This window comes from Stenella coeruleoalba, assembly GCF_951394435.1.
Source record: "Stenella coeruleoalba genome assembly, chromosome: 20".
In the NCBI taxonomy this organism is placed as follows: Eukaryota; Metazoa; Chordata; class Mammalia; order Artiodactyla; family Delphinidae; genus Stenella; species Stenella coeruleoalba.
In genome coordinates this window covers 44,433,721-44,457,750 of record NC_137166.1, presented here as the reverse complement: position 1 = coordinate 44,457,750, position 24,030 = coordinate 44,433,721, and the positions used below count along the sequence as shown (strand labels likewise).

General features: G+C 39.7%; 2 protein-coding genes across 2 annotated transcripts in view; both read right to left on the bottom strand.

The window, feature by feature from the left end:
* The window catches only part of ZNF527 (zinc finger protein 527), a gene marked incomplete at its 5' end in the record, with an annotated part of 46,212 nt that extends 42,562 nt beyond the window's left edge, over positions 1-3,650 (bottom strand). The window contains one exon of the mRNA XM_079906636.1: positions 3,517-3,650. Coding sequence (XP_079762762.1) covers positions 3,517-3,650 — 134 coding nt within the window. The remainder of the gene's footprint in view (positions 1-3,516) is intronic.
* Positions 3,651-4,097: 447 nt separating this feature from the next.
* ZNF875 (zinc finger protein 875) lies at positions 4,098-22,269 on the bottom strand (the record flags this gene model as incomplete). Its single annotated transcript, XM_079906635.1, has 5 exons — positions 22,151-22,269; positions 21,710-21,798; positions 13,486-13,612; positions 12,956-13,051; positions 4,098-5,782 (listed from the first exon to the last, which is right to left on the bottom strand). Exons 2-5 carry the CDS (start codon positions 21,740-21,742, stop codon positions 4,098-4,100), a joined length of 1,941 nt encoding a protein of 646 aa, XP_079762761.1. The 5' UTR covers positions 21,743-21,798; positions 22,151-22,269.
* Positions 22,270-24,030: the final 1,761 nt, after the last annotated feature.

Below are 24,030 nucleotides of genomic sequence, written 5' to 3'. Positions count from 1 at the left end.
ACTCTATTCACAAAATAAGAGTATCAAGATGAAAACAAAGAATTGAGAAAAGTAAATACTACCAAAAAATGCAAGTGCAACAATATTGAGAGCAGACTAATTAGAAGCACTGAATGGGTTTTTAAAGGGAAAAATTCATCAGGAATAAATGTTATTAATTTCTACAGGTCTAAATAAAACAGCTTTGAAATATGTTAAGCAAAATTTGATTGAAATACATGAAGAAATGCTTCCTAACATGATCATAAATTTATTATATCACTTACAGAAATGGAAGTACTAAGTTTTTAAAAATAATTAAGGCTTATTTCTTCTGCTGGGGTGAACACAATGGCATTTGTTCTATTAATAATCTTTATACCTACATTTATATCACACATTTAATTTTACATGTGTTAAACATATAATATAAATAAATAAAAATACAGATTAATATAAAACAACAGAATAAAATAACTAGAAAAATATCAAATTTTATAACCGTTTGTATTAATTTTGGCATATTACTAAAATAGATATACACACACTCACACATTAAATACTTGCTTTACGTTACAGAGCTTGATCACATTCAAAACTGAACTTTATGAATTAAAATGGAAGAAATCACAAAATACACTGATTACAATGCTACAAAATAAAAAGCTAAATACTAGGATATTGTAAAAATGAATATGTCCATCTAGCCATTTGTAAGCACTCTTTGAAACAGTAATTCTTGTCTAAAAGAGAAAATAAAAATGAAAATTATATGCCACTTAGAAATGAAATGAATTTCAGAACAGTAAAAAGATAAATAAATCAAATTATGATTAAATAAGCTTGAAAAATCAATACAATAAAAAGAAATTAGCTTGAGATTAGTAAACAGTAACAGAAATTAACAAAATATAAAAGACACACTGAAGAAATGATTAAAAGCATAAAGCTGCTTCTTTGATTTAAAAAATAGAAAAAAATAATTGCCAAGTATAATCAGAAAGAGACATAGCCAAAAGCATGAAGGAGATTAATTATATCATTTAGTTCTAGAAGTGAAAATGCCCCAAGTTTGTGTTCTGTCTAGATAGATCAGCATACATCAGATTGTAGGTTTATATCTGTCAGTAGGTGTTAAGTATTTTCTTTGCATTTGTTTCTTCTATGCCTAGGTTAAATTATATAAAGCATAGATGTTAATAGTATGTTAGGTATTATAACATGTAACTTTTTTTCTGATGTGTGTGTGTGTGTGTGTGTGTGTGTGTGTAGTATTTTCAGTGTGGGTTACAGACCATAAACATCTAGAAACAACACACATAAAGGGGAAAAGTAAAGTGTTTCACTTTCACTTGGGTGTGAACATTTTCCACCATAAAAAAAAAAAAGTGAGAAGAGTGGCATTGTTTTATATTTTTGTAAATCTCCTTAATGTCCAGTTTAATAGAATATAGCTGGTATTTTATATGTGCTCCTGCACTTAACCTGTTGACATAAATAAAATCTGGCCTGACACAGATATAGTTAGAAAATAGAGGAGTGTTTTAATAGCCTTTTCAGGTAATTGTCAACATTATCCTTTGATAATACACCAAAAATCAACAAGTAGTAATTTCTTAAAGGTTACTTATAATGTGGAATCTGGCTTTTATCTCTTGAAATCCATTTGTCTGTCTTATACTTTAATATACCCACAGATGATTTTGCAGCATTATGTACTAATTGGAAAATATTGGTTCAGTGAATTAGGCAGATCTTCCATCAACATATTTCATTATAAGGTATTATAAAATCACATTCATTAAAATCATCACCAATCTCATCATAAAGGAGTAAGTATTGGGAAACTGTCAAGTTCTTGGTGGCAGATAACTTGTTTTTCAATATTCTAATTTTTTTGCTTGAAAGTCAAATTAACAAAATTACTGTCAGCTTTCCTTACTGTTTTAAAAAATCACTTCATTTTTTTTTACAAATGTCTACCAAATATCCAAGTCTGAGTCACCTTATTCAAAATTCGTCAGCTAATCTTTCAAATAAAATTGGTGTCCATAAAAACGTAGCTGGTTCAGCTCGCAAATCAATCATTGAAGTGCACTTCCTTGAAACAACTTCATACATGAAGGACTTTATGTGTATTTCTCTTTTCATCACGTATAGTTTTTAAAAGATGTGTACATATCCATTTTAGTATCGTGGTTGTGATATTATAGTATCATTTTGTAAGACATTACCATTGAAGTAAAGTGAGTAAAGAGTACATGGGATCTCCCTGTATAATTTCCCGCAACCCTGTGTGAATCTACAGTTATCTCAAAATTAACAGTATAATTTTATTATTATTTTTTATTTTATTTTTTTGCGGTACACAGGCCTCTCACAGTTGTGGCCTCTCCCGTTGTGGAGCACAGGCTCCAGACACGCAGGCTCATTGGCCATGGCTCACGGGTCCAGCCGCTCTGCGGCATGTAGGATCTTCCCGGACCGGGGCACGAACCCGTGTTCCCTGCATCAGCAGGCGGACTCTCAACCACTGCGCCACCAGGGAAGCCCTCTGCTATGTTTAAAGGTTTAAAGGTACATGTTTAATTTTGGAATCTTTATTTTTGTGACATGATTTTATGGAAAAGAGTAATTAAGTTCTAAGACTTAAAGAGATTAAAACTCAAAAGGTATTTTTCTGTTGAGAAAATGTAAGAGCATGAGGCCAGGATTTACCATGGGGAGGGCTAAGAAGGGCAGGCCATGCCAGCTGCTCCATTTAAGATAGTATTTCATAATTTTTCACCAGGTTCTGCTCACTCCACTCAAACTTAGATTTTGAACAAAAATTATGACTCTTACACCTCATATTATTTGAGAGAGTGATTCCCTAACTCTAACTCCTTTGGATATCGAAACTTTGGGACCTATGTTTATTTTTTCCCTAACTGAAAGCCAATGACCCAACCACTGAGTATTGTACTTTAAATCCTACATCACCACTTTCTAAATACTCATACACTTTCTCTTACGCTTTCAAATTTATTCTAAATACCTGCACAGAGATAAAAAGATAAGTTATTATACAATTTCTACATTTTCCTGCCTGTTGTTAGAAAACTTATTTTCCAAAGAAAATTCACAGTCATTTAGTCAAGTTTCATGAAAAAAAAACTGGGCCTTGGGACACGACTCTAAATGAATTTGTGGGATACTGCCATTTTCAAAAAGAGTATTCTCAACCAAAAAAGTAGTATATTTTACAATGATTGGGAAAATTTAAACCAAATAATTACTAATGGGATGCTGTATGGTAACTCAAAGAAGAATAGAAAGTAATTTCATTTTGTATTTCTGTATATGTGTGTATATATTTTCTTCATAACACTACATAGTACATTTCTAGTCTCAAAACACTAGTCAATAAAAACATTTTCAGTATGGATTCAACCTGAAAACCAGAGACAGCCCCAGGAAGCAAGCAAAGATATGATATTTCCAAAAATGGACACCTCTTCCCAAACTCAGAGCTAGGATACCTACAATCTTTCTTACCTGTCAGCCTTTTGTATAATAAAACCTTTTACCCAAGCACTATCTCTGTCCCCATGAGTTGACCATTTTCCAAACTCTCCCTGAAGCTGACTCTGCTGGGTCATGCTCTGTGGAACCAAGATTAAATCAGCCATGGTTTCTGTCTCTTGTTCTCAGAAGGTAAGACAGACATCAAGAGATGGACTCTAGAATTGCTGTTTTTTAACATCCAGGTTACTGTGGAAGGAGTGTTCAAGTATACTTGGGAAATGATATTGGAATAGTATCAATTCTCTAATTTCAACCTATTTAATAAGTACTCTCTCCATCAAGTTACCTGAGAGACCTTCCACAACCTACCATCCCCACTAGGGAAAGCCGGAGCCCCTGAAAATGGGCCAGCAATTCTCCTTCAGGTGGATTGGAGATGTTGACCCTTACCATTAGTCTCGTGAACACTCCCATCACACATAAGATGTTTCTACTTTAGAGTCTGGCAATGGCTGACTTATTACTAAAGTTACAGCCCTGGGTGGGACTTCTGGTGTCTCATGCCATGTGACTATTGGCTAAAGGTTTCACTACTTGTCCACACAAGGTTTCTATCCTGAGTGTGTCCTCTGATGTCTGATGAGGTTTGATTTCCGACTAAAGCCTTGCCCACACTTCCTACAAATATAAGGCTTCTCTCCTGAATGGATCCTCTGATGTCTAATAAGGTGCGACTGCCGGCTAAAGCCTTGCCCACACTCCCTGCATACATGAGGCTTCCCCCCCGAGTGTGCCCTCTGGTGTGTAATGAGAGTTAACTTATCACAAAAGCCTTGTCCACACTCCCTGCACACAAAGGGTATACTCCCTGAATGTGCCCTCTTGTGCCTAAACAGGTTTGGCTTCTGGCTAAACTTTCTACCACACTCCCTGCAAACGAAAGGCTTTTCCCCTGAATGTGTCCTCTGGTGTGAGATGAGGGTTGACTTATCATTAAAGCCTCGCCCACACTCTGTGCATACAAATGGCTTCTCTCCTGAGTGTGTCCTCTGGTGTGTGATGAGGGTTGATTTCCGGGTAAAGGCTCTCCCACACTCCCTGCATACAAATGGCTTCTCCCCTGTGTGTGACCTCTGGTGTTTGTTGAGGTTTGACTTCAGGCTAAAGCACTGCCCACATTCCAGGCACACATAAGGTTTAACCCCTGAGTGCGTCCTCTGGTGTGTCTTGAGGTTTGATTTCCAGCTAAAGTGACGTCCACATTCTGTGCACACATAAGGTTTCTCTCCTGTGTGTGTCCTTAAGTGTCTAATGAGGTGTGACTTCTGGCTAAAGCCTTGCTCACACTCCCTGCAAACATAAGGCTTCTCTCCTGAATGTGTCCTCTTATGTCTGATGAGGTGTGAATGCTGGCGAAAGCCATGTCCACATTCCTTGCAAATGTAAGGCTTCTCCCCAGAGTGTGCCCTCTGGTGTGTGATGAGGTTTGACTTCAGGCTAAAGCTCTGCCCACATTCCTTGCACACATAAGGCTTGACCCCTGAGTGTGTCCTCTGATGTGTGAAGAGGTTTGATTTCCAAGTAAAGCCTCGTCCACACTCCTTGCACACATACGGTTTCTCCCCTGAGTGTGTCCTCTGGTGTGTGACGAGGTTTGACTTCCAAGTAAAGCCTCGTCCACATTCCCTGCACACAAAAGGCTTTTCCCCAGAGTGTGCCCTCTGGTTTTTGATGAGGACTGACATACTGCTAAAGCTTTCTCCCCACTCAGTGTACATGTAAGGGGGCTCCCCTGTGTGTGTCTTCTGGAGGCTGAGCTGGTTTGACTCCTTGATAAAGCCTAGCCCAAACTCTCCATATTTGATTGCTCCAAATCCTGAGACTTCTAAACCATGTAATGTTTTGTCTGTTTCCTCAAGGTTTGTCCTCTGGGCAGGGCTGGGCACTATGTCCACAACTGTGTTGTCTTCCTTGGACCTTACTGGCTGTTCTTCCAGGGTTCTGGAGAATGCCTTTGAAGTGCTGCTTTTACTTACTCTCCCAAACAAAAGCTTGGAATCTTCTTCTCTCTCTTGAATTTCTGCTTTGTTGCTTGAGCAGGTTTGATCAAAGACTTGCTCCTGCTGCTGTTTCTGATCTTCTGAATATTGTTTCCCTGAATGGAGATGATTTCCTGCACGTAAACTTGAGAAAAACTGAGGGAGATGACTGAGCCATACATGTTGGCTGAGGGCTTGCTGACTAGAGAATGCCAGAGGACAGGAGGGACAAGGTTGAATTTCTAGCTTTGATCCTGCTGAATAAAGAATGTTTTCAGTCAAAGCAGTCATAGGTAGGGCTGCCTAGGCCATTTTGCTTTGCCTACTGGTCATTCATATGTTCACATCACAAGCTGTCTCCCATTCAGCCATACTTCCCAAAATCTATTTTTTATTTCACATTTTATGCTTTACATTTTTATTGTAGGAAACAGTAAACCTGCTCAGTGGGCCAAATCCAGCCTGCAACCTGTTTATTGTATGGCTACAATATAATATCTAAAATATCCAGTTTTCAAAGAAACAGGAAAGAGTGAGTGACACATACCTAGGGAAAAAATTGCAGCCAATAGAAACTGTTGATGAGTGGGCCCAGATGCTGATACAGGGGAAAAAAAAAAAGACTTCAAAGCAGATACTATGAATATATTCAAAGAACTAAAGAAAACAGTGTGTGAAAAATTAAAGGTAAGTATGATAACAACTTAAAATGGAGAATCTCAACAAAGAATAAAAACTATTAATAAGAAACAAAAGGAAATTGTGAAATTAAAAAGTAAAATAACTAAAATTACAAAGTTACTAGAGAGATACCACAACATATTTGACTTTGTAACAGAACCAGTGAACCTGAAGATAAATCAATAGAAATTACCTAAAACAGAAGAACAGAGTTAAAGGAAGACTGAAGAAAAACAAAGAGCCCAGAAACCCATAAGACACCATCAGGTAAACCAAACCTATGTGTAATGGTAACTCAGGAAGGAGAAGACAGAGAGAAAAGAGCAGAAAAAAAATCTGAAGAAATTATGGCTTAAAAAGTTCCAAATTAAAAAAAAAAAACAAAAAACTTCCAAATTAGATGAAAAACAATCTACAGATCCAAGAAGCTCAACAAACCCCAAAATAAACACAAAGAGATCCTAGCTAGACACATCATAGCCAAAATGTTGACTATCAGAAAAAAAAAGACAAAAAGGAAATCTTGAAAACAGCAAAGGAAAAATGACTCAACATGTACAAGGGGAAAAACCATATGACTAGTGCTAACTTCTCATCAGAGACAATGGAGACCAGAAGGCAGTGGAATAATGTATTTAAGGTGTTGGAATAAAAGAGAAAAGACTTCTATCTATAAAGAATTCTATTCTCACAAACTATGCTTCAAAAGTGAAATTGAGGGAATTCCCTGGAGGTCCAGTGATTAGGACTCCAAGCTCTCACTGCTGAGGGCCCAGGTTCAATCCCTGGTCAGGGAACTAAAATCTCACAATCCCACAAGCCACATGATTCAGCCAAAAAAAAAGAGAAATCGATATAAAGATATTCTCAGATTAACAAGTACTCAGAGTATCTGCTGATAGCAAACATGCCTTATAAGAAATACTCAGTAAGTCCTTCAGGTTGAAAAGAAATGACACGAGACACTAACTCAAATCCACAAGAAGAAATGAGGGCCACCGAGGGATGTCCCTGGCAGTGCAGTGGTTAAGACTCCGTGCTTCCACTGTGGGGGGGGCGCAGGACTGATCCCTGGTCAGGGAACTAAGATCCCGCATGCCACGCAACAGGATCAAAAGAAAAGAAAAGAAAGAAATGAAGGCCACTGAAACTGGCAAACATATGGGTAAATATAAAAGTTAACATATGTATATTTTCCTCTAAATTTCTCTGAAATACAAAAAACTATTATAAAAGGCAGTAAATATAACACAATATTGTGGGCTTTATATGTATAAATATTTTACTGGAACTAAATTAGTATTAATTAGAGGTAGACTGTGATAAATTAAGGTGCATATTTTATTTCCTAGAGCAGCATTAAGAAATAACTCCAAAGCAAATTTAAAATCAAGAGTGATATGAAAATAGTACACTTAAATAAAAAAAACCCAACAATATGCCATAAAAGAGGCTAGAGAAATAAAGACATGAGACATATTAAAAATAAATAGCAAAATGGCAGATTTAAACCATATCAATAATTATATTAAATATGAACAAACTGAACACTCCAAACAAAAGGCAGAGATTATCCCACTAGATTAAAAAAGCAATATCAAACAATGTGATATTTACAAGGGACACATTCTGGATCCAAAAACACAAGTAGGTTAAAAGTTAAAAGGATGAAAAAAGATATACCATGCAAACAGTAATCACATAATCACAAGGGAATTGGAATGGCTACTATATTAATAGTAGACAAAATAGATTTCAAGACAAGGATTATTGCTAGACAAAAAGAGAGGTATTTCATAAAGACAAAAGGGCAATAAATCAGAAAAGTAAAACAATTATAAAGGTATCCACAACTAAAAACAGAGCCCCAAAATACATGAGACAAAAACTTACAGAACTAAAAGAAGAATTAGATAATTCAACAATAATTGGAAATTTCACTATTCTATTCTCAATAATAGAAACAACTAGACAGAAAATCTCCAGGGATACAGAAAACTTAATAAACCAACTTGACCAAACTGATATGTATGGAACATTCCATCCAATGACTGAAGAATGCATATTCTTTTTAAGTGCACATAGACCATTCTTCAGAACAGATCATATGCTAGGCCAAAAAACAAATAACCGTTAAAGCTATATAAAGCATGTTTTTCTACCACAAAGGAGTGAAATTAGAAATCAACAAATGAAAGAAAGATGGAAAATCCACAAATATGTAGAAATTAAACAAGATACCTCTAAGTAACTCAGGGACAGAGAAGAAATCAGAAGAGAAATTGAAACATATTTTGAACAGAATGAAAACAAAACCCAGCATAATAAAATTTATGGGATGAAAAAAAAATTTATGGGATGTAGCTAAAGAAGTGATTAGAGAGAGATTTATAGGTTTAAATGCCTGCATTAAGGAAGAAGAATGGTTTCAAATCAACTGTCTAAGTTTCTATCTTAAGAAATTACAAAAAGAGCAAATTAATAAATAAGCAGAAGGAAAGAAATAATACATTTATAAAAAATTAATCAAATAGAAAACCAGAATGAGTAGAGAAAATCAATGAAATTAAAAGTTGATTTTTGAAGAGATCAACAAAATTGAACAATCTTTAGCTAGAATGAACAAGAAAAAATAGAGAAGACAGAAATTACCAAATCAAGAAAGAAAAAGGGAACATCATTACTGACCTCACAGAAATTAGAAGGATTAAAAGTAGTATAAACAACTTTATGCCGACAACTGGACAACAAAGGCAAAACAGAAAAATTCCAGAAAAACACAAACTACCAAAACTAACTCAATAAAAACTAGAGTATCTGAATAGACCTGTAATAAGTAACAAGATTGAATTAGTAATTAAAAGTCTTCACACAAAGACAAGCCCTTGTTCAAATGTCTTCACTGGGGGATTCTAACCAATACTTAAAGAAGAAATGATACAAATTCTTCACAAGTTCTTACAGAAAATAGAGGAGAGAAAATTTCACCACTCATTATATGTAGTCATTACCCTGATACCAGAGCAGACAAAGATATCAAAAAGAAAGTAAAATACAGATAAATACCCTTCATGAACAGAGGTGAAAAAATCCTTAACAAAATATTAGCAAACTAAATCCAGCAGCAAGTCAAAAAGAATTATACATTATAATAAAGTAGGATTTATTCCAGGAATGCAAAGCTCATTTAACATCTGCAAATCAATTAATGAAATACACCAAACTAACAAAATAAAGACAAAAACTACATGAACATCTCAACAGATGCAGAAACATCTAACAAAATCCAATACCCATTCTTAAAAAATACTCCACAAACTAGGAATTTAATGGAACTTCCTCAACCTGATAAAGGGCATCTATATAAAACCTACAGCTAACATCATATTTAATGATAAAAGACTGAATATTTTCCTCTAAGTTCAGAAACCAGACAAGAATGTCTGTTATCAACAACTCCATTCTACACTGCACTGGAAGTTCTAGCCAAAAGGCTAAAGGAGGGGAGTAGCAGAACAAGGAAGAGGAGAAGTTAAAGATATCTAAATTGGAAAGGAAGAAGTAAACCTCTCTTTTTTTGTTCACAGATTATATGAGCCAGGACGTACAAAATTCCAAGGAATCCTCAATAAAGAGACAATAAGTAATCATTGTATTTAATAAGGTAATATGATAAAAGCTCAAAATACAAAAATCAATTGTATTTCTACATACTAGCAATGAACATTCCACAAATAAAATTAAGAAAACAATACCATTCACAATAACATAGATAATAATAAAATATCAAGGAATAAATTTGACACAAGTATTACAAGACATGTAAGGTGAACATTTTAAAACATTGCTGAGAAAAATTAAAGTCCTAAATAGACAACCATAAATTAGAAGACTCAATATTATTAAAACAGTGATTCTCCCTAAATTGATTGATAAATTCAATGCAAACCCTATCAAAACGAGAGTAAGTTTGTTTTGTTTTGTAGAAATTGACAATCTGACCCCCAAATTTATGTGCCAATTCAAAAAACATAGAATAGCCAAAATAATTTTGAAAAAGTTAGAGTATTTACACTCCTCAACCTCAAAACTTAATATAAGACCCCAGTAATGAAGATAGTGTGCTATTGTCATATGAAGAAACACAGAGATCGATGGAACAAAATTAGGAGTCCAGAAATGAATCATTTACAGTCAACTGATTTTCCACAAAGGAGCCACGGCAATTGAATGAGGGAAAGCATACTATTTTTTTTTCTTAACACCCTCATTGGAGCACAATTGTCCCACAATGGTGTGTTAGTTTCTGCTCTATAACAAAGTGAATCAGCCACACATATACACACATCCCCACATCTCCTCCCTCTTGCATCTCCCTCCTTCCCTCCCTATCCCACCCCTCCAGGTGGTCACAAAGCACTGAGGTGATTCCCTGTGCTATGTGGCCGCTTCCCACTAGCTATTTATTTTACATTTGGTAGTGTATATATGTCCATGCTACTCTCTCACTTCATCCCAGCTTACCCTTCCCCCTCCTCGTGTCCTCAAGTCCATTCTCTATGTCAAGCATACTATTTTTAACAAATACTGCCAGGACAATTGAATATTCATATGCAAGAAAACGAATTTAGACTTTCACCACACATGACACATAAAAATTAACTAAAAATGGATCACAGCCTTAAGTGTAAAAGCTAAAAATATAAAACTTCTAGAAGAAACCAAAGAAGAAAATCTATGTGGCCTCGAGTTAAGCAAACTTCATAGTTACACCACAAAAAGCACAATCCATTAGAAAACTGTTAAATTGAACATCATCGAAATTTAAAACATTTATGCTTGAAAAGACACCATTAAGAGAATGAAAAGACAATCCACAGACTTGCCTTTTTTCTGAAACTTCATTTCATAGTTGAAAATAATTGAAAATCCTGTATGTGATATAGGACTTGTGTCTTGAATATATGAAAAATTCTTACAACTCAAAAAGAAGACAAACAATCCAACTTAAAAATGGGCAAAAGAACTGAGTAGCTATTTCACCGAAGAAGATATGCAAATGGTTAATAAGCACATGAAAAGATTAACATTATCAGTCATTAGGGAAATGTAAATTAAACCACAATGCAATACCACTACACACCCACTAGAATGTCTGTAATCAAAATTAGAGACAATTCCAGGTGCTGGCAAGGATGTAGAGAAACTGACACTCTAAAACACTGCTACTAGAAAATGCAAAAATAGAAAATATAAACATAATAGAAACGTAAAACATAAATGCTAATAGAAATGTACAGCCACTTGGGAAAATAATTATGCAGTTTCTTAAAAGGTTAAACATAAACATACCATACAATCCAGAAATTCTAGTCTTAGTTATCTACCCAAGAGAAATGAAAACATATGTCCACATCAAGACTGGTACATGACTATTCCTAGCAGCACTATTCAAAATAACCAAAAAGTGGACAATCCAATTCACATCAACCTGTGAATAGCTAGACAAAATGTGGTATATCAATACAATGGAATATTATATGGCAATAAAAAGGAATGAATTACCAGTACATGCTGCAACATGGATGAACCTCAAAAACATTATGCTGAACCTCAAACATTATGTATTGAAGCCAGATACAAAGACAAATATATATTTTATGATACCATTTATATAAAATGTCCAGAAACAGCAAATCTATAGAGACAGCATATCATTGGTTTCCTGGAGCTCAAATGGGAGGAGAAATAGATGCAAATGGGCACAAGGTAACTTTTTAGAGTGATGGAATGTTTACTCAAAATAATTGAACTGTACACTTACAGTAAGTAGATTATGGTATTTAAGTTATAACTCAATGAAGCTGTTAAAAAAGGAGCTGTGGAACTGTATACTTCTAAAGAGAGGTTATTGAAATGGTCTATATTAAGAGAGACTAAATAGATATGCCACATAAATGCACTACTGGGTCATGTTCTGGAGAGGAAAAAATATTACTGTGTCTACTGATGATTATGAGAGGTAGATGATAGGTATTAGATAAAATTATTGTGTTGAAGTTAAGTTTACTGAAGTTGATAACTGTACTGTGGTTATATGAGAATATCACCATTCTTAGAAAATCTTTTAACATACATCCACATATGAACCTACATATATAGGTACACACAAATATATACACATAAACATATACATAAATACATACACATACGTATGGTGGAGGGAGAAGGGAGAGCATGCACACAAGAGACACACAAGCCAATGATAAAGCAAACTGGGTGAAATATTAGTAGGTGATTTTATGATACCATTTTATAAAAATATATATGCCATATATATTTATACATATTTGTGTATGTGTAGAGGACATAAGAATGTTCTTTGTACTATTTTTATTTTTGCAAATTTTCTGTAATTTTGAAGTAATTTCCAAATATCAAGTCAAAAATAAATAGGATGAAGCCCACTTCTGAAAATGGCAGCAGACTGAACTGGTCACAAGTATCCTCCGCAGAAAACAATGCGAAGTGAGAGGAAGGGGGGCTTCCTGGTGGAGGGAAGCGACAAAGAAACCAGGAAAGTCCCTCCCTTAACTGAAGATGATATTCTGGAAAAGAGGTCATGCCAGGCAGCCTTACCAGGGAACTAGGGGCCTAGAAAAGAGCTTCCTCCCAGTACCTGAGACATGCCTCATCCTTCCCTACCTGCCATGCTGCAGACGGTTCCAACTACCCTGTGTCACACTCACCTGGACAGAGACTCAGCGGACGTTGCCTCTCCTCTATCCAGGGCTCTTCCCCTCGCTCCAGCTGAGAAATGAGTTTTGGTTTGCAAAATGGAATTTCTGCTCATAAGGAAAGAAAAAAAGGAGACTCTTGGTTATGAGCTCAAGGGGCCATTCCAGAACTCAGAGACAAAATGGAGAGGGAAACCCAGAGGGTGATACAGAGGACCTATGAATAGTGAACTCTCTGCAGTAGAAGGGTTGAGTAAGAAAAGGTGACTCCAATCAGAAAAACAGCATATTAACACGGTGAATGAAAATCTCCTGGGTTTGGGGCAAGATAAAGTAAGGAAAAAAATGCAGAGTGGCATACACAATATGAATAAATCTACCTGCTTTCAACTCTACTGAATCCAGATCCACCCGAGGAAAAAGGTAAATTTTTGTTTTGAAGCCCAACCCTAAGACAAAGCTGCTTTGTGAGTAGCCTTTCTTTGTGACATATAGAAAATACTGTGAGCCAGACTTTAAGTGCTATGGGAAGCCATTCTTACCTAGTGAGACCAAGTGGTTATAAGTCTCCAGCATCACCTCCCTGTGCAAGGTCCTCTGAGCGGGGCTCAACAGCCTCCATTCCTCCTGGGTGAAGTCCACAGCCACATCCCCGAACGCCATGAATGCCTTTTAACACAAAACACACCTCTGCTCATCCAGGAGTCTGCCTTGTCCACACCTCAGGATGAGAGATCAAAAGGCATCCCTGAGGAGGTAGAGAAGATTTCTAGACCTTACTATGGATGATGAATAAAGGGTAACAGAATATACCACTCTAAAATATGCCACTTTGGCATAAGGATTATTTTGAGCTGAAGGCAATTAATAAGCAGACACAAGAAAAGCTCTCTGCCCTCTCCCATTTGCCTAAAAGCAGAACATAAATTTGCAAAGGTGTCCCCCTTCCCCTCTCTACCAGGAGGACAGAAATTAATCACCAGATACAACTCTAGACCCTTATCAGCCCAGGGATAGGCACCAGAGAAATCTACATAGCAAACCTTTACTAACTAGCCCTTATCTTCCATTAGTTCCCTCATATATTATTAACCTTCCCACAATTTGCTGCCTAGAAACTCAAAGTCCTTTTCCTTTGTCTTGTCACTTCTCTATAGTTATTGCTATTTTGTTAAGATGCTATATAAGCTCAAGTTCTAACCACCCCTTCTGAGTTACCCATCACTGAGTACTCCCATGTGTATGCATGATGCACATGTTAATAAATTTCCGATTGTTTTTCTCTTGTGAATATGTCTTGTGTCTAATTTACAGCCAATGAAAAAAAGAACTTTTCTCCTCCCATACATGACCTTCGTGCCAATAGTTCAAAGACCATTACTCTCCCATCTCTATCCAGCCAGCATCATTGTGCACCTATCACTGCCGACATGCTAGGCTCACTGCTATGGGGGATAAAAGCAAAAGTTCTTTCCCATTGGGAGCTTTAAATCTAAGCAGGAAGACATCATGCACACTACATTAAAAGAATAATTCTCTTGCTGAGTTCGAAGAATTTCAGAGACTACTTGGTCTAAGCATTTATGTTCTACATGAAGCAGCTCAGCCTCGGGCAGGGGATGAATAACCCACCACTATGTATACTTCAGGCAGGGCTCACTCCTTCCCCTCCCTCACACTGCCACTTGCACTGCTCAGGCCTGAGGAATGGAAGTGGATGGTGGTGAAGAGCCTGGATTCAAAACACTCTGCCTGGATTTGGAACCTATCTGTCCCCAACTAGTGTACCCTTAGGCAAATTAGTTAACCTCTCAGCACCTCAGTTTCTTCTTCTCTGAACTAAGAATAACAGTGTTTATCTCCCAGGTTGTGCTGAGGATCACATGAGTTGATAAATGTAAGGACTCAGACAACTGACTGCTCCACACAGTGAGTGTGTGGTGAGGGGTTTTTTTTGGTTTGTTTTTTGGGTTTTTGTTTTGTTTTTGTCCGTGCCGCGCAGCTTGCAGGATCTTAGTTCCCCAACCAGGGGCTGAACCCACGCCCTCGGCAGTGAAAATGCCAAGTCCTAACCACTGGACTGCCAGGGAATTCTCTGTGTGGTGTTTTTTTGTGTTTTTTTTTTTTGCGGTACGCGGGCCTCTCACTGTTGTGGCCTCTCCCGTCGCGGAGCACAGGCTCCGGACGCGCAAGCTCAGCGGCCATGGCCCACGGGCACAGCCGATCCGCGGCATGTGGGATCTTCCCAGACAGGGGCACGAACCCGCGTCCCCCGCATCGGCAGGCGGACTCTCAACCACTGACTGCACCACCAGGGAAGCCCTCTGTGTGGTGTTTTAAATTACAGATTCTTGGGTCCCACCACAAATCAATAAAATCAGACTCTTCAGGGATAAGGCTTTTATACTTTTAAGGGCTCCTGTGTATAGTCATCGTTGCAAATCACTGGGTCAGAGGAATCTGGAGAGGGAGAGGTCACTGTAGGATACAGAGATCAGAAATGGTTTCATGAGAGGGCAGTATGATCTTGGTCTTAAAGGCTAGGCAGGATTCAAAGGATGAAGGAGCGTGGAAGGCTAGGTACTCCAGACAAGGCATGTGAGATGGGAGGGAATAAAGAATGAAAAGTGGCTAGTTGGGAAAGAGAGCAGGCAGGTTGTAGCAGCCTACAGAAAGTCTGAAAGGTCAAAGGAATATAAAACTCTGTCCTCTATTGTGCATTTAAGGCAATATTTGAATACTACCCTTGAACTGATGGTAGAGGACTACACATGTGAACAGACAGGTGGTAAAGCACATGTTGCAAAATACTCATCATTGAATCTAGGTGGTGGGTATGTGAATGTCAATGTACAAGTCTTTGTATTTTTTTCTTTATGTTTGAAGCTGTTCATAATTAAATGTTAGAGAGAAAAAGACTATTCACTCATTCAAGTTCCTGCCCAGTCCCTGTAGTGATATGATCTTATAGATCCTCCTCAGAATAAACACACACACACATCCCTTGAAAATCTCTGACAAAGGAGCTACATACATTACAGACCAACCTACACCATTTCAACAAGTTTAATACAACTGGTATTCCTGCAGCTCTAGAAAGATTCATGGTTTCTTTGTCTGAGACCCATGCATGTAGGGAGGGTATGGTAAACACTAACTGGATGATCCATTTCAAAGCTCTCCCACTGAGTAGCAACATAGCTAGCAGTCTGGGGGACTAATTTAGAATAAAGAAAAAATACCTAATGAATTTTCACATCTGACTAAACAGATCTCCTGAAAGCCTGATAAAAGCTTCAGTTGGATGCTTCTACCTAGCTTCTATACATGATAATGTATAGAAAGAGAAGAGTTAAAGAAACAACTAAGCAGTTCACAAGCATAATTTAGAGGAAATATAGACAAGCCAGACTTGCTGGGTTGGAAAATAAAACTGTTTTACATCTCCAGTCTCTCCAGCCAACAAGAGTCTCAAAATAAGAAATGGCCTCAGGGTAAAGATCAAGAGTTTGGCTAAAAGACCCAAATGTTATGACCTCTGAAATTGTTAAGGTGATACCTAGTAGACAAAAGGGCTTCTGAGATTCTTACAGGTATTGTCCCATAGCACTGACACCCTGCCCAAAGATTAGAGGCGTATCTGGAAAGGAAATGTGATTGTAGCTTTTTGTTTAATAGAGTAATATAATCTGATACATGGGAAACCCAAAGAGTTTTTAAAGAAGTTATATCAGGGCTTTCCTGGTGGCACAGTGGTTAAGACTCTGACTGCCAATGCAGGGGACATGGGTTCAAGCCCTGGTCCGGGAAGATCCCACATGCCACGGAGCAACTAAGCCCGAAAGCCACAACTACTGAGGGTGTGCTCTAGAGCCCATGAGCCACAACTACTGAGCCTGTGCCCCACAACTACTGAAGACCACGTGCCTTCACGTGCAACAAGAGAAGACACTGCAATGGGAAGCCTGTGCACTGCAACAAAGAGCAGCCTCTGCTCGCTGCAACTAGGGAAAGTCCACGCACAGCAACAAAGACCCAACGCAGCCAAAAATATATAAATAAAAAATAAATAAATTAAAAAAAATATATATATACTCTAAAGAAGTCATATCAGCTTTACTAAAAGGGATGGAGACAGTTCAAAATGAAGAGGCCTCCTATGTGCCTCCAACTCCTTCCCTTTTTGAATGGGGGTGTATATTGCAGTTTTCCTGTCCATGTCTCACCACTGTGTGCTAGGCGGGTAGTTGGGGGTAGAGGGAAACAAATAAATTGTCTTTTTAGTATACATCTCTGACTCAAAAAGAGTTTCACTGAAGAAGCCTTAGCCACATCCAGACTGATATGCATATGATACTGGACTTTGAGGATGAAACTTCTGGGGATCCTGGGAGGGGGTGAGTTTATCTTGCACAAGGGAAGGACACGGATCACTGGGACCAGAGGGTAGTTACAGTAATGAACCCCACTGTATAACATCTCCCTATATCTACACCCTTGTGTTAGTCCCTTCCACAACTCTGCACTTTGATCTAAGGGACATTAGCAAACATAACACGAGCTGAGGCTTAAAACGTGCTTGTCCACTGGGGTTGTCCTCTCTCTTGCTGTGTAGGGAAACCCAAGACCATCGTTTGATCAAGCCTAAGCAGAGTCTCTAGAACAAACCCAAGCCTACATGGAAAAGAACCAAGAAAAACCAACACACCTGAGACAACCAGCTTGGTAACTGTCATGCATGGATAGTCACCCAGCCCCAGTCAAACCACCAGCTGACTGCAGCAACAAGAGCACAAGTGAAACCTGCAAAACATCCGTCTGTGCCCAGCTCAAAATGCTGACCTATCAAATTGTGTGCTAATAAATTATTTTGTTTTTCTTTTTAAATATTTATTTAGTTTTTGGCTATACAGGGTCTTAGTCGCAGCACTCGGGATCTTCGTTGCCACGTGTGAGATCTTCATTGCAGCATGTGGGATCTTTTAGTTGCGATATGCGGGAACTTTTATTGCAGCATGCGGGATCTAGTTCCCTGACCAGGAATGGAACCCAGGCCCCCTGCATTGGGAGCACGGAGTCTTAACCACTGGACCACCAGGTAAGTCCCTAAATTATTTTGTTTTAAGTCACTAAGTTTTGGGTAGTTTTTTATGAAGCAAAGCTAACCTATACATTGATAAAGGAGTCATGTTATATGAAAAATACTTTGCAAGTAATATTAACCTTGAGATCAAGGTTAATTGATTGCCAAGATGCTCATGCTGTCACAAACGCCTAAGAGAGACTCACACAGCAACAGATTCAGTCCTCCCATTTCTCACTGCCTCCCAGGCATGAAGTCATTAGGTGATAGAGGAGATTTATTTGAATGACTTGAATAGTTATTTTTCTCTCTTTTTCCAGCCAAGTGCCTAAAAAGTGAATTTAATCTAAATTAAAGAGATTACTCCACTGTGCTGGCAATAAACACATTTTCAGAATGAATAGTCAGAACATGATGTCATAAACAGAACACATTTGAACTGAAGACTGCCCTGAATATCTAAGACACTGTTGTTGAGACACTGAAGGAAGACTTCTGAACAGAAAAGTGATGTTACTGTAATGTTTGGGGGACGTGAGGATTACAGATGCAATGGGTAGCAAAGGAACATATCAACATGGGGAAACAAATCAGGACATTATTGTGAACATTCACATGAGAGAAGAAGATCTGCACTGGTAGGTCTACCCTGGGAATGTAACACTGCACAGTGTAACAAAAACAAAAAAACTGCACAATGTAAAGTGAAACATGGTGATGGAAGAAAGGAATCTCAAAAAAGGAAGAAATAATTGATAGGATCACATGTTTTAGAACAAGCAGGGTTCCAAAGCTCCAACTGGTGTGAGTGCTCATTGCTTCAAAATATTTATTTCTACTCACTTTGTCATATTTTAGTTTTGAGAATAAATACAAATCTATAAAAGAATTTCATGCACAAAGTTGACCACAGAAGCATTATTTGCAACAGTTAAATATTGGGAACAAGTTAAATGTTCCCCCAAATTGAGAATTAGTGGATTGGATCATTCACTCAAAGCACTATTATAGAAATCGCTTTCAGTTGGATAAATGTTGGTTGTTCCTTCATCTATTAAAAAATGGGTCTGAGTAGATATAATGTCACTAGCTTTAATACAATACGATCTTATCATTAAGGTCTATCAAAATGTATGTATGTAGGGGTGTGTGTGTGTATGTATATAAAATTGACCAAATCCCAATGATAGAGAAATCTAAAAATAAAATGCAAGACTCATAAGTGTGCAGGCTGTGCTTTACACATCACTGAATGTAGTCTATCAAGAGTTCTGCAAACAGTAAACATTCAGCAAATTTGTTCAATGGAATCAAGGAGAAAATACTAAGAATTAGTAACATCATGTTCCTGCCAGCCCAACTCATTTGTTACAAATTCTACTTTACCCTCTCAGGCAGTGATAGCTAATATCCTACTGTATATTTGCTTAAATTGTTGCATGTAATTCAGAGGTCATGCATATTAGAGTACCTGGAAATCCTCCTCAAACCCCCTGAAATATGTGGTTAATTACATGCCCCAAATAACATATCAAAACAAACAGAAACTCCCTTGTTACTTATTAGTTCCTTCAAATTAATTTCTTTAAGGTGTGGTTCCTCCATGCACCAAACATATCATGTGTGCCAGGTACTCCTCTAGGCACACAGGTTTCATCTTAAACAACTTACACAATTCAAATGCTTGTGCACTTTCGTCAAGTTTTCATAATGCTTTTTCTTCTTTTTTCTTTTTTAAAGTATTAAGAGCAGGAAAAGTCAGCTCACACAAATTTCTGGCTTTTCCCAGAAAATCAGAATGCTTCCCTAGTAACATTATAAGTGGGGAAGAAAGTACACACAAAAGATTCAATGTTACCTTAGGAAATGCCCCAGATTTCCCATGCATTCTTGGTACTAACACTTTTCAGATGAATATAATATTTTACAAATAAGAAATGCAGAACTCTCAAAGTTGCTCTGATAATGCCTAGGAAATTGTAAATCTCTAACATGGAGACCAGGATTAAGAATAAACCAAGAAGGCTTCCCTGGTGGTGCAGTGGTTAAGAATCCGCCTGCCAATGAAGGGGACACGGGTTCGATCCCTGGTCCGGGAGGATCCCACGTGCCGCCGAGCAACTAAGCCCATGCACCACAACTACTGAGCCTGCACTCTAGAGCCCATGCTCCGCAACAAGAGAAGCCACCACAGTGAGGGGCCCGTGCACCATGGGGAGGAGCAGCCCCCCGCTCACCGCAACTAGAGAGGGCCCGTGCACAGCAATGAGGACCCAACTCAGCCAAAAAGAAATAATTAAAATAAATAAATTTATTTAAAAAAAACAAGAAATCAAGACAACGAAGGCAGATCTGAAATAACAAAGTTAGTGCATATCAAAAATGATAGTAAACAAGCCTGGCAACTGTGTTGGTGCTCAATAAATATCAGTCCTATTCAATTAAGTCAAACTCATCATAGTCACCATTCTCAGGGGTTAGAAAATTTCCCCTTAAGTTCCTATGTGCCTATAGCTCTGATTTCCTATGTCAAATCCCTTCTCAACATCCTTCAAAATCCATCTTACTTGGCTTCCCTGGTGGCGCGGTGGTTGAGAGTCCGCCTGCCAATGCAGGGGACACAGGTTCGTGCCCCGGTCCGGGAAGATCCCACACGCCGCGGAGCGGTTGGGCCCGTGAGCCATGGCCGCTGAGCCTGCGCGTCCGCAGCCTGTGCTCCGTAACGGGAGAGGCCACAACAGTGAGAGGCCCGCGTACCGCAAAAAAAAAAAAAAAAAAAAAAAAAAAAATCCATCTTACTCAAAGACAAAGTCTACACTCCTCAGCCTGGCACTTGACCTGGCCACCCAGACTCAGAGAGGTGGAAAATAAAAATCCTTCTGGGGCCAGGCAGGTAATAAAAATTACAGAGACAGGCAAAACGTTAGATTTCAATGGTTTCAACCTCAGTATGGAGGATACTATGGAAACTACAGCAAATAGACTCTGCAGGACCTGTCCAAATGATGCAGACACTGTTCAGCTCAAATTCCCTGACACCAAAGTAGAGTGCAGTTTATTTTCTGAGAGGCAAGCAATCCAGAATTTTTGGTGAAATCTCCCCATTGCCAGATGCTGAAAATGCTCTCAAATGTAAAATTCAGGTTAGACTATATCATGTACTGGTGAAGATAGTCTGTATCTTCACCAGTACATTATTTAAAAATCAACCTAAAATACGATCTTCCCACACTGTGTTAAGGGCAGTGTGCCCAGTGGCCCAGCCTCAGACTAACCATTCTTCCTGCCCTCCCACTGGTATGTCTTCACCAATTCTCCAATGTACCAGACTCGCAGGGGTAGTTCAAACAGCCCTACTTCTCCTGGAAGTCCTCCCTAGCCACTTCAGGCCACAGTCTACTCTGCTGTCCCTGCCTTTCATCCTTATCACTGGACAATTAAGCCTGGATGTCCCTGTATTTTTATTTAAATTGCTCCATGTGTGTTGTTCACAATTAACTACTTCGAGGATGACTGAAGTATGGATGGAGCAGAAAGAAATGTTGAGGGAAACTCCATGTAAGCCACTCCTCCAGGACCAGGAAAGAGCTTTGCCCAATACCAACAAGGCAGCCTCCAGAGCAAGAAAGGGGAATGGATTCATCCTCTTGACAGCCAAGATGGAATTTTACGGAAATTCTCACCTCTTTTTTGGCTTTCAGGAGCCCCGTGGCCATTTTCCTGATCTCCTGAGTGCTCTCCCTGAAGAAGGGCAAAGTCTCAGAAGGCAGATCTGAGGATGTGAAGAGAAAAAAGAGCATGCCTAGTTGGAAAAACCCTCCCATGTGCAGGCGGGGTGTGCTCCAGAGCCCCACTACTGGGGATTGGGAGTGTCACAGAATTCACCACCACAAGCCAATTCCCATCTAGCCTCCTGGAGAAAGGGCCCAGGGTGACGGAACACCCTCAAGCTCAGCCCCAAGCTCTGGCCAGAGAGTGAAGCCCATATCCTCCAGCAGTGGAGTAAGGGTTTGTCCCTAAGGCAGACTGTGCCCTCGTGAGTAAAACTGGGACAAGCATGGGGACATGCTGAGTGGACGAGGCAGCGACTGTTGGGCACTCACGGAACGCGGGGTGCACGTTACCGATTCTGAGGCTGAAGCTCGGGAACCAAGAGCAGAGGTGTGAGAAGGACCCGAATACAGTTGTCTACACCGTTGCCAACCAGCCTAATGGGCGGACTCCACCGGCCGGAAGTGTTCCTGTTACGCCAACTCCTCACGCTAAGGAGCGAGCGGAAGAGAGGGCGGAAGTGGCCGCAGAGGCCTCTGGAGAGTGTAGTCTTGGGGTGGAGAGGAGGAGGGCGTGGGCTTCTCCATGGCAGGGTGACTCTCACATCTGCACCTCTTTTACAGCTAAATTTAGGAGCCCGTTGTTAAGGTGCCCAGACCGCGAGGTTCACCAGTTTCTCCGCCGAGGGCCAATGAGATCTGCAGGCCACGAGAGCGTCGCGGACACCGCCGAGAAGTCTAGGAAATGTGGTCCTGGAGCCCGGTGTTGCAGCGGCGGGTGACCAGACTGTGCGCACTGACCTTCAGCGGCGCGGGGGAGCTAAGCTTCCCCACCCAAGTCTCCACTGGTGTCCCCTTCCCGGAGCTGAAACCAGGGTGGGCACGGGCTGGACCAGAGGCGGGCCGATGTGGGCGCGGCTCAGAGTAAAGCACTTGGAGGGTGGGGAAGGGGGGTGATGCTCTGTTGGGACGCCCAGATAGGAGCGACACCGGCTTTACGTCCCCGAGGTTGGGAGGGGGCGCCACTATAGACAGGGAACACCAAGGCTGTTTTCGGAGAGAGCGGGATTGGCTTGGGCCAACTTGGAATGGCGGTGGGAGTGGCTTTCGTCTTGTGTGCCCGGGATTTTGAGGAGTGGAGAGGCTGGACTTGGGTAAAGAGCAAAAGGTTCCCTGGTGGTAGTAGTATAATGAAGCCCCACGGCTCGAGCCAGCAAACCCTGGTACAGGTATCGCTTGGAGGAAACTTTACGAGCTGGTGGTGGTGGTGGTGGTGGTGGTGGTGGTGGTGGTGATGGTGAGGGAGACAGGGGTGAAGAGGAGGCATAATTTGACAGTTTTGTTCATCATGGATTGGGGGGAGGGGGAGATTTGGTTCATCATTTTTATTTTTAAGATAATACATTAAAATATTTATCTTGATTAATGAGTGTTTTTGGTGCTTCCTTAAATTCTGACCCCAAATCCCCACATTAAGGAAAAGCATAGATAGATCTGATGCTACATGAACCTCATTGGCGCCTAGTGGCCTATAGCTTTGATAAGAGGTGAGGGGTTGGCTTCTGGGCATTAAGTAGCCAGAAAGAGTCCTTTAGGAGCTTACCCTGAATTGTTGAATTGTCAGTGATCTCTTCTTTCCTGACTTCCTTAAAATCCACAATTTCCTGATAACTACTCCACTCAAAGCACCACCCTCAAGGCACCTCCAAGGCCCATCATGGTGCAAATATTCAAAGAATACTCTTAAATCTAACACTCTACTCCAGAATCTTTCCCAATATCCCTTTGCCTGGAGAAGTAAAGAAGAAAAAGGTTTGCATGTTAGCATCAGCCTCTCCGACTGCACAGGGTTTCAGGAAGGAGGATCAGCCCAGCACCCTATTCCAATCCTTGACAGACCTCACCAAGGATTTCATATCCCTGAATGTGGAGTGTTTCTAAAAGAACTCAGTGGGCACCAAAGTCAGGCATGGGGCTGAGAGGAGCACAAATGAAATGGAGGGACTGAAAAGTGTCAGAGAAGGGATGGAGGGTTGGGGGGGTGGGAGCAGAGGAGGTGGGATCCTGAGATAATCCAGATCCTTATGTGTAGACATGTGTACACAGTCTGTGAAGAGAGATCCAGGCTGACAGGTTATCTATAATAAATCAAACATAACAGCAGATTGGGTGATGATGGGGCCCTGGGAACTTTCTCCCCTTTCTCCCTTCCAGGGAGGGGAAAGGGACTGGAG